Source organism: Chanos chanos, chromosome 2 (genome assembly GCF_902362185.1).
Source record: "Chanos chanos chromosome 2, fChaCha1.1, whole genome shotgun sequence".
NCBI classification, from domain to species: Eukaryota; Metazoa; Chordata; class Actinopteri; order Gonorynchiformes; family Chanidae; genus Chanos; species Chanos chanos.
Window position 1 is genome coordinate 40,344,992 of NC_044496.1, and position 12,644 is coordinate 40,357,635.

The window sequence follows — 12,644 nt, forward strand, 5'->3', positions numbered from 1 at the left end:
CGAACGATGCCACGGTGCCAAGCCAGAACATTTTAGCAGTGATGTTGACATGTCTCTCTCGAGGATCTGACAGTGCACTGGACCTCAACCACATCAGTCACTTCCAAAATTTCACAAACATGAAAATGAGCATGAAGATGATTTCAGCTAATGTTCAAAAGAGTGTTGATAATTGCTATTCTCATCCACTATTTTGGTAAGAAGGCTTCAAAGTAATGGTAATAAAAACTAAGGACCATTTAGATCCAAAATCTGAGGAGAATGATTTTGACCACATGACTTCAAATCTTTTAGCCTTTTAATAGCACTGTTTGATAAGACTTGAGGTCCTCCATCTGCAACTGAAGCCATGGCTGACTTTTTTTAACAGGTCAGATTTTAAGTTGTGTAAATTACGGAACAAGAAACTTGAGATTCCAAAGCTGGCGTGCTGCGTGTAAGACACCCAAATGTGAGTACACAGCCATGTGGTGTTTCACAACAGGGTGAGAAAGCACAGGTCTGAATAAAGCAATTGTGGCGCTCACTGAACGAGAGAAGGAGCACTTGTCCTGCCTCCAGCCCAGGACAGAAAAAGAGGGACCTTTGTCTCCCCTGCCTCCATCAGCAGCTAATCTGTCATTTCTGCTTTGCCTTTCCTCTGTGACGGTGCCCAGAGCAGGCCGTGTAAGGCAAGGGCCAGGCCAGCAGTGCATAGGAACAGACAGATCATTCTTCATGGAGCCTGCACTGCCGCTTCTTCCACTGCTTCAGACGGTGGCAGAAAAACAACAGACATCTCTGACCTCAAAGTTCATAGAAAGTGTATGGATTTATCAAGCATGAATCAAACGTTGTCATTAGAAAATGATCCCGTTTTTATCTAATTATCATATTTTTCATCTTTATCAAATCAGTACAACAAAGTGTTTCTTGAATTAAATAAAGACACCATTTACCTTTGTGTTGAAAAGAAAAGAAAAGAAAAGAAAAGAAAAGAAAAGAAAAGAAAAGAAAAGAAAAGAAAAAATGCTCTATGAAATTCGTCGGCTTGAAACAGAAAACTGATTCATGGAGCAGATAGGACAATTCTATTTCCTTTCACCTCATTTGAGCAGTTATTTACTGCTCAAAACATTCACTGACTTCCCCAGTAAACTGTGTTTAGATTCACGTGGCTTCACCGTATGTTTCAGAAATGCACAGTATGTACCTCTCTACTGACTGTGGCCAGTATAATTATAAACTTCTGTGCAAACTCATCAGTTTTATATTACACCGTGTTTTAAAAGCATGTACAGCACGTTGAGCTTGCTGGTTAGAGCGGATGCATGATTGACTGTCATAGCTAAGCCCTGCTCCCTTCATGTATGTGCTGTATATTTTTACAGCCTGAAGCCTTGCAGAAAGTGCCAGAATTAGACACGGACTGTAAAAGGTCACACAGTGCTGGGAACAGAGCCCCTGTGCCCACCCCAGAGTTTAGCTTTAGTCCTCTGCTCCAATCACATTTGTTTGATTTGGCCCTAAATTGAACGTACAGTAATCTTGTGATCGTCATTTGCTTTAAACGTTAGGCGTGGTGTCCACACTGATTTGATTTTTCTTCAAATAAGAGAATAAATAAATAAACACAGAATTCGGTACAGCAAATGAGAACGTGTTACATGAAAGCAAGATAATTGGGAGTGCAGAATTACTCACAAACTCTACTCAATGTACTGACTGATACTTTCACTGAATTAAAATGACAGAGTCATAACTGTAATCTGTGTATTAGTCCTTCCTTAATGGTGGGAAGAGTACAGGGAGTCCTGGGAGGTGTACAGTCAGCTGGAGGAAAGGCCACAGTCTCCCTGCAGGAGTTGTTTTTCTCAGGGCTGTGTGGAATGTGTGTGCAGCCAGGCTGTTTGAGACCCACCTCACGGCTGGCTGGTTGGCATTCCAACCTCACTCTGTAATTAGGCCTCCACTCCTACAACACTTTCCCAGAAGCCTGCCTTTTAAAGGGCTAGTCTTCCTGTGACGTCATAGCTCTCCTCTGCCCACGTAAATGTATAAAGCTCTCCCACGGTCAGTGTAGCCTGTGTTGGTACATTTATTAGACATGTTACCATACACACTGTTATGAACAAAAGCATATACAACATACACAGTGAGAAGACGCAAATCACTGACTGTTTATTTCCCTGTACAGTCTTTTTGCTTGTGAGGGTACAACTTCTACTGTGAGCCAATTAGTGAACATTTCTGCCATACCTAATGCCTCTATCAAGTGGTTATTCTCATATGGTTGCAGGAAGAATTGGAGCTGAAGGAGTTAAATTAATGAGATTCATTTCTCGTTGCTGGTAGTGCCGTTCCAGCAGCGTTTCCGTTGCTGTGGCTAACAGGTGGTTATCATCCCACCTTGTATTAGCATATTCACCTAAAAGCTCTAATAGCATATTCACCTAAAAGCTCTTAGAGTCTAAGCACTCAATAACAGGTCATTATTGGCCTATTTTTTCATATAACACAGGAACAAAATACTCCATTTAGTGCTCTTGTTTTGGAGATGGATTTTAACACAATGCTTTTGGTAATGGGAGTCCACCATGTGAAATACATGGCTGACAACTATCAGGAAAATAATATTCCTGTATAGATTCAGGAGAACAACAAACAACTGATCAGTAAACCTATGATCTAAAAATATGTCTGAGCTTTTCTTGGGTTCTTAGTGTTCTCACCATAAAGTGCTTCTGCTAAACTCTAGTGAGCAGTTGCATAATGCCGGTAAACGCAGCGATAAGATGACATTGCGCTGGGAGGACAGCCTGACATTGAAAGCAGATTCAATGAAGCCAAGAGGAAATCACAGATAAACAGACAACATCTTTTGAAGCCATTTAACAGCAAAGAAAGAGCGAAGCTGCTGAGAGTTTATCCATTTACCCTGACGCCTGCAGGACTTGCCTCATTATACCCAGAAGCATCATTTGCCACTCCTAATGCAGGTGAAGAGTGCTCTGCACTTTTAAAGAACTTAGCATTAGCACCACAGTTGACATGACTACGTTTTTTTCGGCCTACCAAGTGCAGTTCATCAGTATAAAGGCTAGAGAAAAACAATTCCAAAACAAGCTAATAGAGCCTTTATCCCAAACAGAAGTATAGTATATTACATCATCTGTAACAACTCTGTGACAGTGGTTGACAGTGGATTCTAGCTCCTAGAATCATATGGAAGTAGTAATAGAGAAGGATGTAATAGTGCTTTAACTCACAAACTTAGAAATTCAGTTGAGTCAGGCAATGTTTAACCATTTTAAACGTCTGTAAATGTACCGTGACGAGAGGAGCGTTTAGTTGTGATTACGCAATGCTGTGCACAAGCAAATATAGAATAAATTATCAGAATGTGAAAAGAAATCTTGGTGATGTTTGAACAATCTGCTCCATTCATGCAGTCGCCAGCACATGACATGCTTGCAGCAGGAGGATTAGGACCATCAGCTGAGCGCACAGGCTTGACTCAATACAACATTGTTCTCAGACGCTCACCGCTTGTTTCCAGAACCAGCTAGCTGTGCAGCTTATCTGAAGAGAACAGCTCCAAATATCCCTCTGTGCTTGCCAAACTTTAATCAACGTGTGTCAGTTTCCGACCGTCAACCAGAGCCACAGTTTCCCCCACAAAGCCAAGCCGTTTTGGACCGTGTTTAGGCCTACTACTGTTGTTACAAATCAGAGAGCTGTGAAATTCAGCAGGGGTTTTGACAACAAATGAACTGAGACGGATGGAAGAATGTTAGTCTCAGCCCCAGAATTAACCTTAGGGAAGGGCTTTGTCACAGTTAAAAAAGCACACACACACGAAAAGTTTAGGCAATTACTAAAACTAAGTTCATCTGAATTCCACATAGGTATATGCCCTAGTTGTGTTTTTCCTCCTAATGGTATTGATGTTCACCACAAAGAACTAGCATCACCCAGTGAAGATCTGTGAAAAGCTAAGAATATTTATTAACAGTATTATGATTACATCCGGACCAAACATCCTAAGCAGGATTTACACCAAAAGCCTGACCCCCATTTTCTCTGTCCATTTATTACAAAGCCTCACAGGCATCAATCAGAAGCAGGAGACCAAGAGCTCTATTTACACACCTAGCTTTTCTCTCTCATCAAAGGCAGCTATGCATGAAAAAAAAAAAACTAGGAAACCTGTGTAGTTTGATAAGGTTGAGCTGCCTTTATCTACCGAGATAACAGCTCTCTCATTAACCACGAATTTAAAAAGAAAGAAGCCTTTGCCATCTGAGGGAACTGTCCAATTATTCCTCAAATGTCTTGTCACCTTGACAACTGTTCACATACGAAATGAGTCAAGTCAAGCTTTATTGAGCTCTATGCCCAAGCTTTATAAGAATTGAACGTTGTACATTCAAAGTGATTAATGGCTCTGATTCTTGTTTTGTATGTTAAAATCTCTTTGTGGAATAAACCATGTGGGCTGGTTCCTGTCTGAGAACTCCCATTCACCCCAGACCAGTGGGTTCACAAAACTGTGCAAGACCAGCTAACACAAGAAGAACTAACCCACAGCTCATATCTCATCATCTCCTGCAAACCTGCTCAATTTCCTTCTGACGATAATCAGTTATGGGTGAATCTATGGCTTCCAATAGAAGGGGAAATTTCTCTTGTAAAAATTTTAACTTCATCCCACATATATTTATATATATAAATCAAAAATATTTGTCAATTACAATATTAACTGGTGTAAAATATAGCAGGGGAGACAGACGTCACTCCGTTATGATATGATACGACAACGCTTTTGTGAACTGATAAAACACATCAGCCATCACTGGCATTGTTTTAGGACTGCATTACAACAAAACTATTCCAAGAACTTTGGTATGTGAGTAACCAATCAATAGCAAAACACTAGCATTGTACAAGCACCATCAACCAGCTGCTCCATGCTTTCAAAACCCGGCCCGACAAACAGTGGTCTGGAAAAAATAAAACAGATGTTTACCAAGAAATGACACACAAGGCTGAGTGAGGAACGGGGAAAAAAACAGCTTCTTTGGAGCATGTTCACATACAATCATCTGCTATTTAAGGTTTGACCAGAAAGTGCTTTCAGTGCACCGTTAAATCTCCAAATGCAGAGTCAGCAGTCAGCGTGAAAAATGTTCAGTGGAAAGAGCAGTCATACGAAGTAGAGAGAGTTCATTGTACTCCTCCATCGTGCTCTTAACTGTTCTAAAAAAAAATCTGTTACTTTAACAAACATTACAATTATCAACATAAAGATAAGATAATAACATTATGAAAGGAATCCAATCTTGCTCTGCGCACCTGGCATTTACTATCAGGGCTGTGATCTCTCTCTCTCTCTCTCTCTCTTTCTCTGTTTCACCTCAGTCAGTGTGTGCATACAGCCCTTTCCATCACACAGCGGGCAAACAGTACCAGAGATTAGTTCCACTGTATGAGTGCAGCATTTTTGGCTGACTAAGGAACCCTCTACAGCCAGAGCAAAGTGGTCAGATAATAATTCCACCTAACACAGGATCATGCTTCAAAAGACTGATGGAGCAAACGAAACTGATCATTATTTATTTTTTTGAGCAATAAAGCGTCTCATTTTATGGTTCTACAACAGACAGCGTTTTATGGCTTCGTTTGGAATTCAAAGTACAACGTTTCATGCAATTAAAAGAAGAAAAAAAAAAGAAGGAAAAACCACAGTCTGCCATCAAATAAAAAAATCGTACTCACCTATGTAGAGTGAGGAATCTTTCTTTTTCACATGATCATCTATGTAGGATACGCCGAGTGGCTGTACTGGTGTGGCACCAATACCCAGCAAAACCTGGGCTCCAATCAGCAGTAGGTACATCATATTGGTGTTGGCCCTATTGTCACACAGTTCATCAGATTTCCTCCTGGATACTTCAGAGCTGGAGACATTGAGGCACACATCCTGTCCCAGTTCCATCCACGACATACCCTTATAATCATACTGGTTGGTGAGAAATTCTGGCAGTGCTGAAAGCAAGGCCCCCAGTGCCATGACAATACCCCCACAACCAATCAACCGTGGCCTGTGCGCCTTGGCCCCAAAGTAACTGACGAATAGGATGAGGGCGAGGTTGCCGATCTCAAAGCTGCTGGCGATCACACCCACGTCGGCACTCTGCAGGTTAAAGCGCCTCTCCAGAGTGGTTAGGACACTCACCTGACAAAGGCACAAAAGATAATAAACGTGAAAACATATCCGTTTACCTTTATTCATTTACAAAACAATCTCATCCAGAGTGGTTTTCGGAAAAAATGCACACAACTTTAGTCAAAACATGGACAGAACACATTTACGCACACACAACATTTATGCACACACAACCCACAAAACAGGAAATCACAAAAAATTCAACAATAAAAGTTAAAAGTTGAAAATCGGGAAGATGAGAAAAACAGCAGTGGCTTTTTTTCCCCCCTTTGACACACATGAAAGCATCTGAAATTATTTTGACAGAAACGGATTGGACTGACATGGTAATGTTCACATAATTGAGCCTATATTTGACTGAAAGTTTTTTTTTTCTTCTTTTTTCTTTCCTTTTCTTTTTTAGCACTGAAAATGGCTATGGTTAAAATAAGGGAGTGCAGGATGTGGCAGACAGGGATGAGTGAGTGCCAAATGAGGGGTTGGTATTAAGCGGTATACTGTTCTGGGGTAGCTAAGAGATAAGCCAAAACCATAAGAAAAAGAACACTGAGGTAGAGCTGAGCATCAAAGGAAGGATATGAAAATTGGGTCATTTCTGATTGAAGAGATAAAAGAACTGGATTTTACCTGAGAGATCATTTTGTGCATCGAAAGCTCTAACTGTAACATGTTCGTAGTGATAAAAAAAAAAAAAATCCACTACAAACTCATTTTGAAAAATGTGATTATCACATTTCTCTGTACCAATATTAAAATACAGTTGAAGAAACTTGATGTGGTTATGTTTTGAGAAATCTTGAGGCGTGACACAAGCAGCCTTTTGAACTTGTCAGGCTGGAGCGGGTGTGCCCTGACCATGAAAGGAGCGCTTTACCAAGGCTATACCCTTTTCCTCTAATCCCTTTCCTCTCGAAACAGATTGGGCCTGAAACCTCTGACAGACTCTCTCTCTCTCTCGCTCTCTCTCTTTCTCTCTCTCTCTCTGTCTGTCTGTGTCAGCCAAAACACATTCTGCTGCAAAGATCATCATTTTGATTAGCTAGGCTCCATGGCTTTACCGAAAGTGGCCTGCATTCTCTCTCTCTCTCTCTCTCTCTCTCTCTCTCTCACAATACCAGTGAAAGACATGAACTAACACAGTCTGAAAAGAAAGAAAAAATCTAGGCAGAGACAGGTTTTCAAATTTTATTTTATTTTATTTATATATTTCCAAGAGACTGATAAGACTCGAGTATCCCTACTATGGAGTAAATAATCCTTCTGGTGATTTCAATCTGTTTGAAGAGTTTTGCTAATTTCTCTATGTGTGTTCCTTTTTAAGAAATATTCTTTTTTCAAATCCAATAATGTGGATTCTATAATGTGTTAGAATTTGTGTCACACTTGACATTTTGAGAAGCTAAGTCATTTTAGCTTTAAGCTCATATTTTAAAGTTAGCGTGTGCATCTCTCTTTCTCTCTCTGGGCTGTGTTATTTGCTATTGAAACTCAAACTAGCCTAACATTTATTTTCTAAATGGCACAGTAGTAGCTTTTAAAACAATTATTTCCCAGAAGATATTTTATGCAAAATTATGCATCAGTGGAAAAAACTGTTACCTATGGGCAGAATTACCATTGCTTTGTGCTAAGCTTATCAGCTCTGATATGCCAAATATTTAAACAATGTGGTTTTTCATTCAAGCTCCACCAGTGTCTTCCCTTGCATACTGAACATTTCTGTTGAGCATACCTCCATTAGTTCTACTCTGGGCATATCTATGCCTGAGTGTGGCTATTTCTGTCACTGGGCCTAAATGACAACTTTATGGCACTGATAGACCTAGAAGGACTTACATTGTCAGGGAGCCATATTTTCCATGGCCACATTTGCAATGTGAGTTATAACAGACTATTTTAAGACTTGTCCAAAAATGTTCCAGAGAGGGTAGGTACAAGATCAAATCCCAGAGCTCTGTCTGACGTTAGCTTAAGATCACTTCCACTTCCAGCTAGGAACCAGTGACATGGAAAATGGACAGTAATAAGCAGTCAAACATAATATAGAAGAAAATTAAGCTTTTTTTTTTTTTTCCAAAAAGCAAATTCTCTAAAAATTGACTTTGCATTATAATTTATAAAGAATTTTAAATAATTTCCCTGCAGCTGCTTCTAAATCTTCCCCATGACATCACCGAAGCACTCTTAGACATGCAGCATTAGTGATGCTTTCGATAAGGTGTGTGTGGGTGTGTGTGTGTGTGTGTGTGTGTATCTGTCATCATGTGTTATGCATGATGTCTCTTCTCCTCATGTCAGTTGCCAGGGACAGTGTTGAGTGCCTTGGCCACTGCTGATGGGCGTGTGGAGCAAACACCACTCATTCTGCTCTAGTGCTCAGAGCTACTGCCATGCCCTGACCTGTTGATAGCATAGCTGGGCTTCCCTACCTCTACCTCCAAAACACAATGCAGAATTGGAACAAGTCACACAGGCTGCTATTCAAATGCCAGGTCACGTTCAAATGAGTGAAAGCTAAGCTCTAGAGTGAACACCACACTGTCACCTTTCTCCTTTTTCTCTCTCCCTCTCTCTCAGCATTTGCCCTCTCTCTGTCAAACAGCCATCACCGGCTGTTCACACTGCATACCAACACACACACACAGTTATTAAAAGAAAACGTCAATACAGCAGTTAGTAAGATTTACAGAAGTGCCAGAGAACATTTCAGAGTGCTGAACAAACCAGTTAGGTTTGTTTTCATTCGGACCAGCTTCCTGAACATCCTTTATTTTCATTTACAATGAGTCAGGCTCATCACTCTGGAAGTGTTTACATGCTCAGGCCTAAGGACTTAACTTTAAAGCACCAAACCATACTTTAGCGGTTAAACTTTCCATTACAAAGAGCTGAGGCTCCTGTAAACACCGGCCACATCCTTTTGTGAGAAAAAAGTCCAGTTAAACTAGTTAATGTTCTTCTGTTTTATGTTCCTCTACTGTCTAGACCACCCTTCAAAAGGACCAGTTTATCAGGAGTAAAAAGCTGTTTATCTGGTCCTACAACATAAGACTTGCACTTTTAAAGGAAGACTGCACACATTGTAACTTCCATGCTGAGGATCCCATAACATATCTGCATATCACTTATCTCATTTATAATAGGCCCATGACCACACATTAAACAATACACATGTCAAATGTGTACATTTAGCATTGTGTGATATGAAAAAATGACAGAAAAGATGTTACACTGATGCTGAATGTGATCTGTTCAGATCATCTTGCCTCTGTCTATAAGGATAACATCATAGCTAGAGACAGCGCACGTCCAGAATAAGCATGAGTCCTGTCAGTCATGCAATTAGTCTGTAGGGCTGTCATCAGCCAATCTTTCACGCATTAGGTTCCACAGCATGCTGTAACATCCAGCTGAAACAGAGACATTAATCTCTCAAAAAGAGTGAGGCTTTATGTACATTAACTGCCTTTTCTGAGGCTCCTAAAACCTTACATTTCGAAATTTCTTTTGAACTGCAAACACAAGCTGAAGCAATAATATGAGAGAGAATTCTCTTCAACCAACATCGAACTACAGACTAATGTCAGAGGTGAGTGGAGTGATTAGAATCATCTGTGATCAGTAATCAATAAATGCACCTTTGCCAGTTCTCAAGAGGCCAGGAGCTTGTTTCAGCCTCCAGCTAATACAATTCGTTCTCCACATCAGTAGGGTACACCCCAGGAGGTTTGCTGGAAGGGTCAACATTGTGTCATCTGCCTAAGCTTGCTAGTTACTGCTTATGGTGCCTAGACTCAGGTGTATGCAAATAGAGTAGGTGTGTGTGGGTGTGTTTTGTTTGCTTGGGGATGTCAGTCGGTCCATGTGAGATGTGAGACATTTGCAATTTTTGCTAGGAGCCTTTTTTGCATGGCATGTTTAAGTGGGGCGGGAACTGAATGTTGTTGACTGACCTCTGATGCGATGTTGTAACTTTAATTTTAATTTTAAAATAAATATTGAGAAGTTGTAAGATCGCAAACAGACTGCTAGTAGAGAATGGATTTCATTGAGGACATTAAGTGAACTGTTTACAGGAGCAAAAGAGACATAAATGTGTGAATTGACAGTCCTATCTCCCTGTTTAATATGAAGATGAACAAAAACCTACAGACATAGGCAAATAGTGTTTGTACGAATCAAGCATTATAAGTTTTACAACAAGCAACAAAACAACATGAAACTAATTATGGTGTGTTTTACAGGCAGGGATTTAGTGAGAGACATTTATTCCACACTAGACCCACACTACACCCAAATATAGGAAAATGACATAGGCCTGACCGGGCAAATGAAGTGCTCTACTCGGGACGGGCCATGAGTCATTGAGAGACAGAGGGTGGAGACTAGATACAGTAGTTAGGCGGTACTCTATGGAACATTTGTCCCCAAGAAATTACAGGAAGCTATCATCCAAAGACAGAACTCTTTAGTTGGAGTCAATAACTGTGAAACTCTAAAAACACCTACAGAACTAGGGATGTTTGTTCAAACAAAAAATGTAGGTTTGAAATATGAGGTCTTTCTGCTCATTTAGCTCTTCAAATAGGCACCTTAAGCAAACCAATCCAGTCCAACGACATGTTGACCTATCCTATCAGTGTTATTATATAACTGTTTACCTCTAGAAATACACACATTGACTGCTATTCAGTCAGTGTCTACAATATGAGAACCAAACCAAAAATGATGGTTACAGAGGGACAAACAGCACTGGTGAAAATCAAACTGACCCGAATCCCACAACCTCATTTAGAAACTTAGGGAAAATAAAACAAGATTGTGTTCTAACTTCCTAAATCTAAGAATTTCCATTTACTGGGAACAAGTCCAACCCCAAATAGTGTGCCCCTCAGAGACTGTTCCCATGAAGTCTTGTGGTCAAACAGCACAGAGCAGATTTTGATTTTCACTCCAAATATGGTCTGAGTACTTCAGTTTACATCAATAATTTCCTCACAGAGATGGTGCCTAGACAGCTTCCTTTGATCAGAGCTGCTTATATAAAGAATTCATTCATTCATTTTTCATTCATTCAATCAATCAGGCCCATGTTATCGACAGAACACCTGCTTTGCCTCGGCAATCTGTTGCCAAAACACAAGAAGTAATTAAAGATGACGGTAAACGCCAGCTGTACCTCAAATTCAATTAGAGAGAGGAACAGAGGTTAGCAATCTTTCATAAAAAGTCAATTGGCTCTGTTTGGACTCTTCTGCATATTAACCTTTCCAAAGAGGTGACTGACCGTAGTTTTCAGGTGACAAAAACGGCTTCTTCGTGTAATTAGGACCGATATTAAATATGAGATATAGAACACCAGATAGCAAACGACGACAGTTTACTCTTTGTTAATTACTGTGTCCTTTTCATGTGGCCCAATTTAGCTCCATTTACGTTTAATCTAGACATAACAAGGGGGTTACCATAAGATATAAACTACACGGAATTATAAGCAATTTATGTGCTTTTTAGACAAATAATAAAATCTTTTTTGCAGGCCTCTCTGCCGCCAGATTACCACTTGAAAGCTAGATCAGAAGACGTGCTACAACAATGTACAAAACTGAACAAACAAATTGTTGGCTAAGATTTTTTGCACCATGTTCCACTCAGTGTCCACTATAAGGGCTATTTTTTATAGCCATGGTTTGGTTTCATATAAGAGGAACATCATTTCCCAAAATACCTGAGGCAGTCAAAAATATTAGATTAATTTGATCCGACGGAAGTGTGTATCTGGACATTGTTGCTGGCGTCTTCAACTCGTGGTTGTATAAGGCTTTTTTAAAATATATGTTTAAAGCCACTTATCTTGTTATGTCATAGTCGTTGCACGTTTGGTGACAGCCACTTCACTTTAGTAGCTACAGTGTGCGCTATGCCAACAGTGTTGCATCTTCATCCAAGAGACCCAGTGCCATTCAAGTTGACAGTACGTCACTAAACAAATGTTCATGTAGGGGGTCTGTACTGAACTAAACTGAACGTTGGCTATATGTCATTCGGGGCAAAAAAAGACCACTTTACACCTACCAAGTATGCTCCAACCGTTCCCTGAGCCAACATGAGGGCGCATTCCGACACCAAGAAAATCTTGATATTTGAGAAACACGAAGTCTTTTTCTGCTCATCTCGTTGTACGTCCTCGGGGCTCCTGTCTGAGCACCTCTGTTTCTTCACCTGCATCCTAAGAGAGTCTGTGAACATCCGGCAGCTTCGAATTGCAGCAAGAAAAAGACCGGAGAGAAAGCAGCCCGGAGATAAACATAAGAAATATTGCTGTCGTGTCTCTTAATGCAGCTTCTCTATGGCTCTGTTTGATTCTTCTTCTCACCTTCTGCCTTATTTCCCTCGACACAACAAGAGACTAGGACTGCAGGTACATAGCCAGACC

At 40.4% G+C, this 12,644-nt stretch overlaps 1 protein-coding gene across 1 annotated transcript in view; it reads right to left on the bottom strand.

Annotated features, from left to right (window-relative positions):
* The window catches only part of slco3a1a (solute carrier organic anion transporter family member 3A1a), a 38,589-nt gene extending 26,153 nt beyond the window's left edge, over positions 1-12,436 (bottom strand). The window contains exons 1-2 of the mRNA XM_030766298.1: positions 12,284-12,436; positions 5,758-6,217 (exon numbers count right to left, since the gene is read on the bottom strand). Of these exons, the coding sequence (XP_030622158.1) occupies positions 5,758-6,217; positions 12,284-12,436 (613 nt within the window). The remainder of the gene's footprint in view (positions 1-5,757; positions 6,218-12,283) is intronic.
* Between the last annotated feature and the right edge of the window lie 208 nt (positions 12,437-12,644).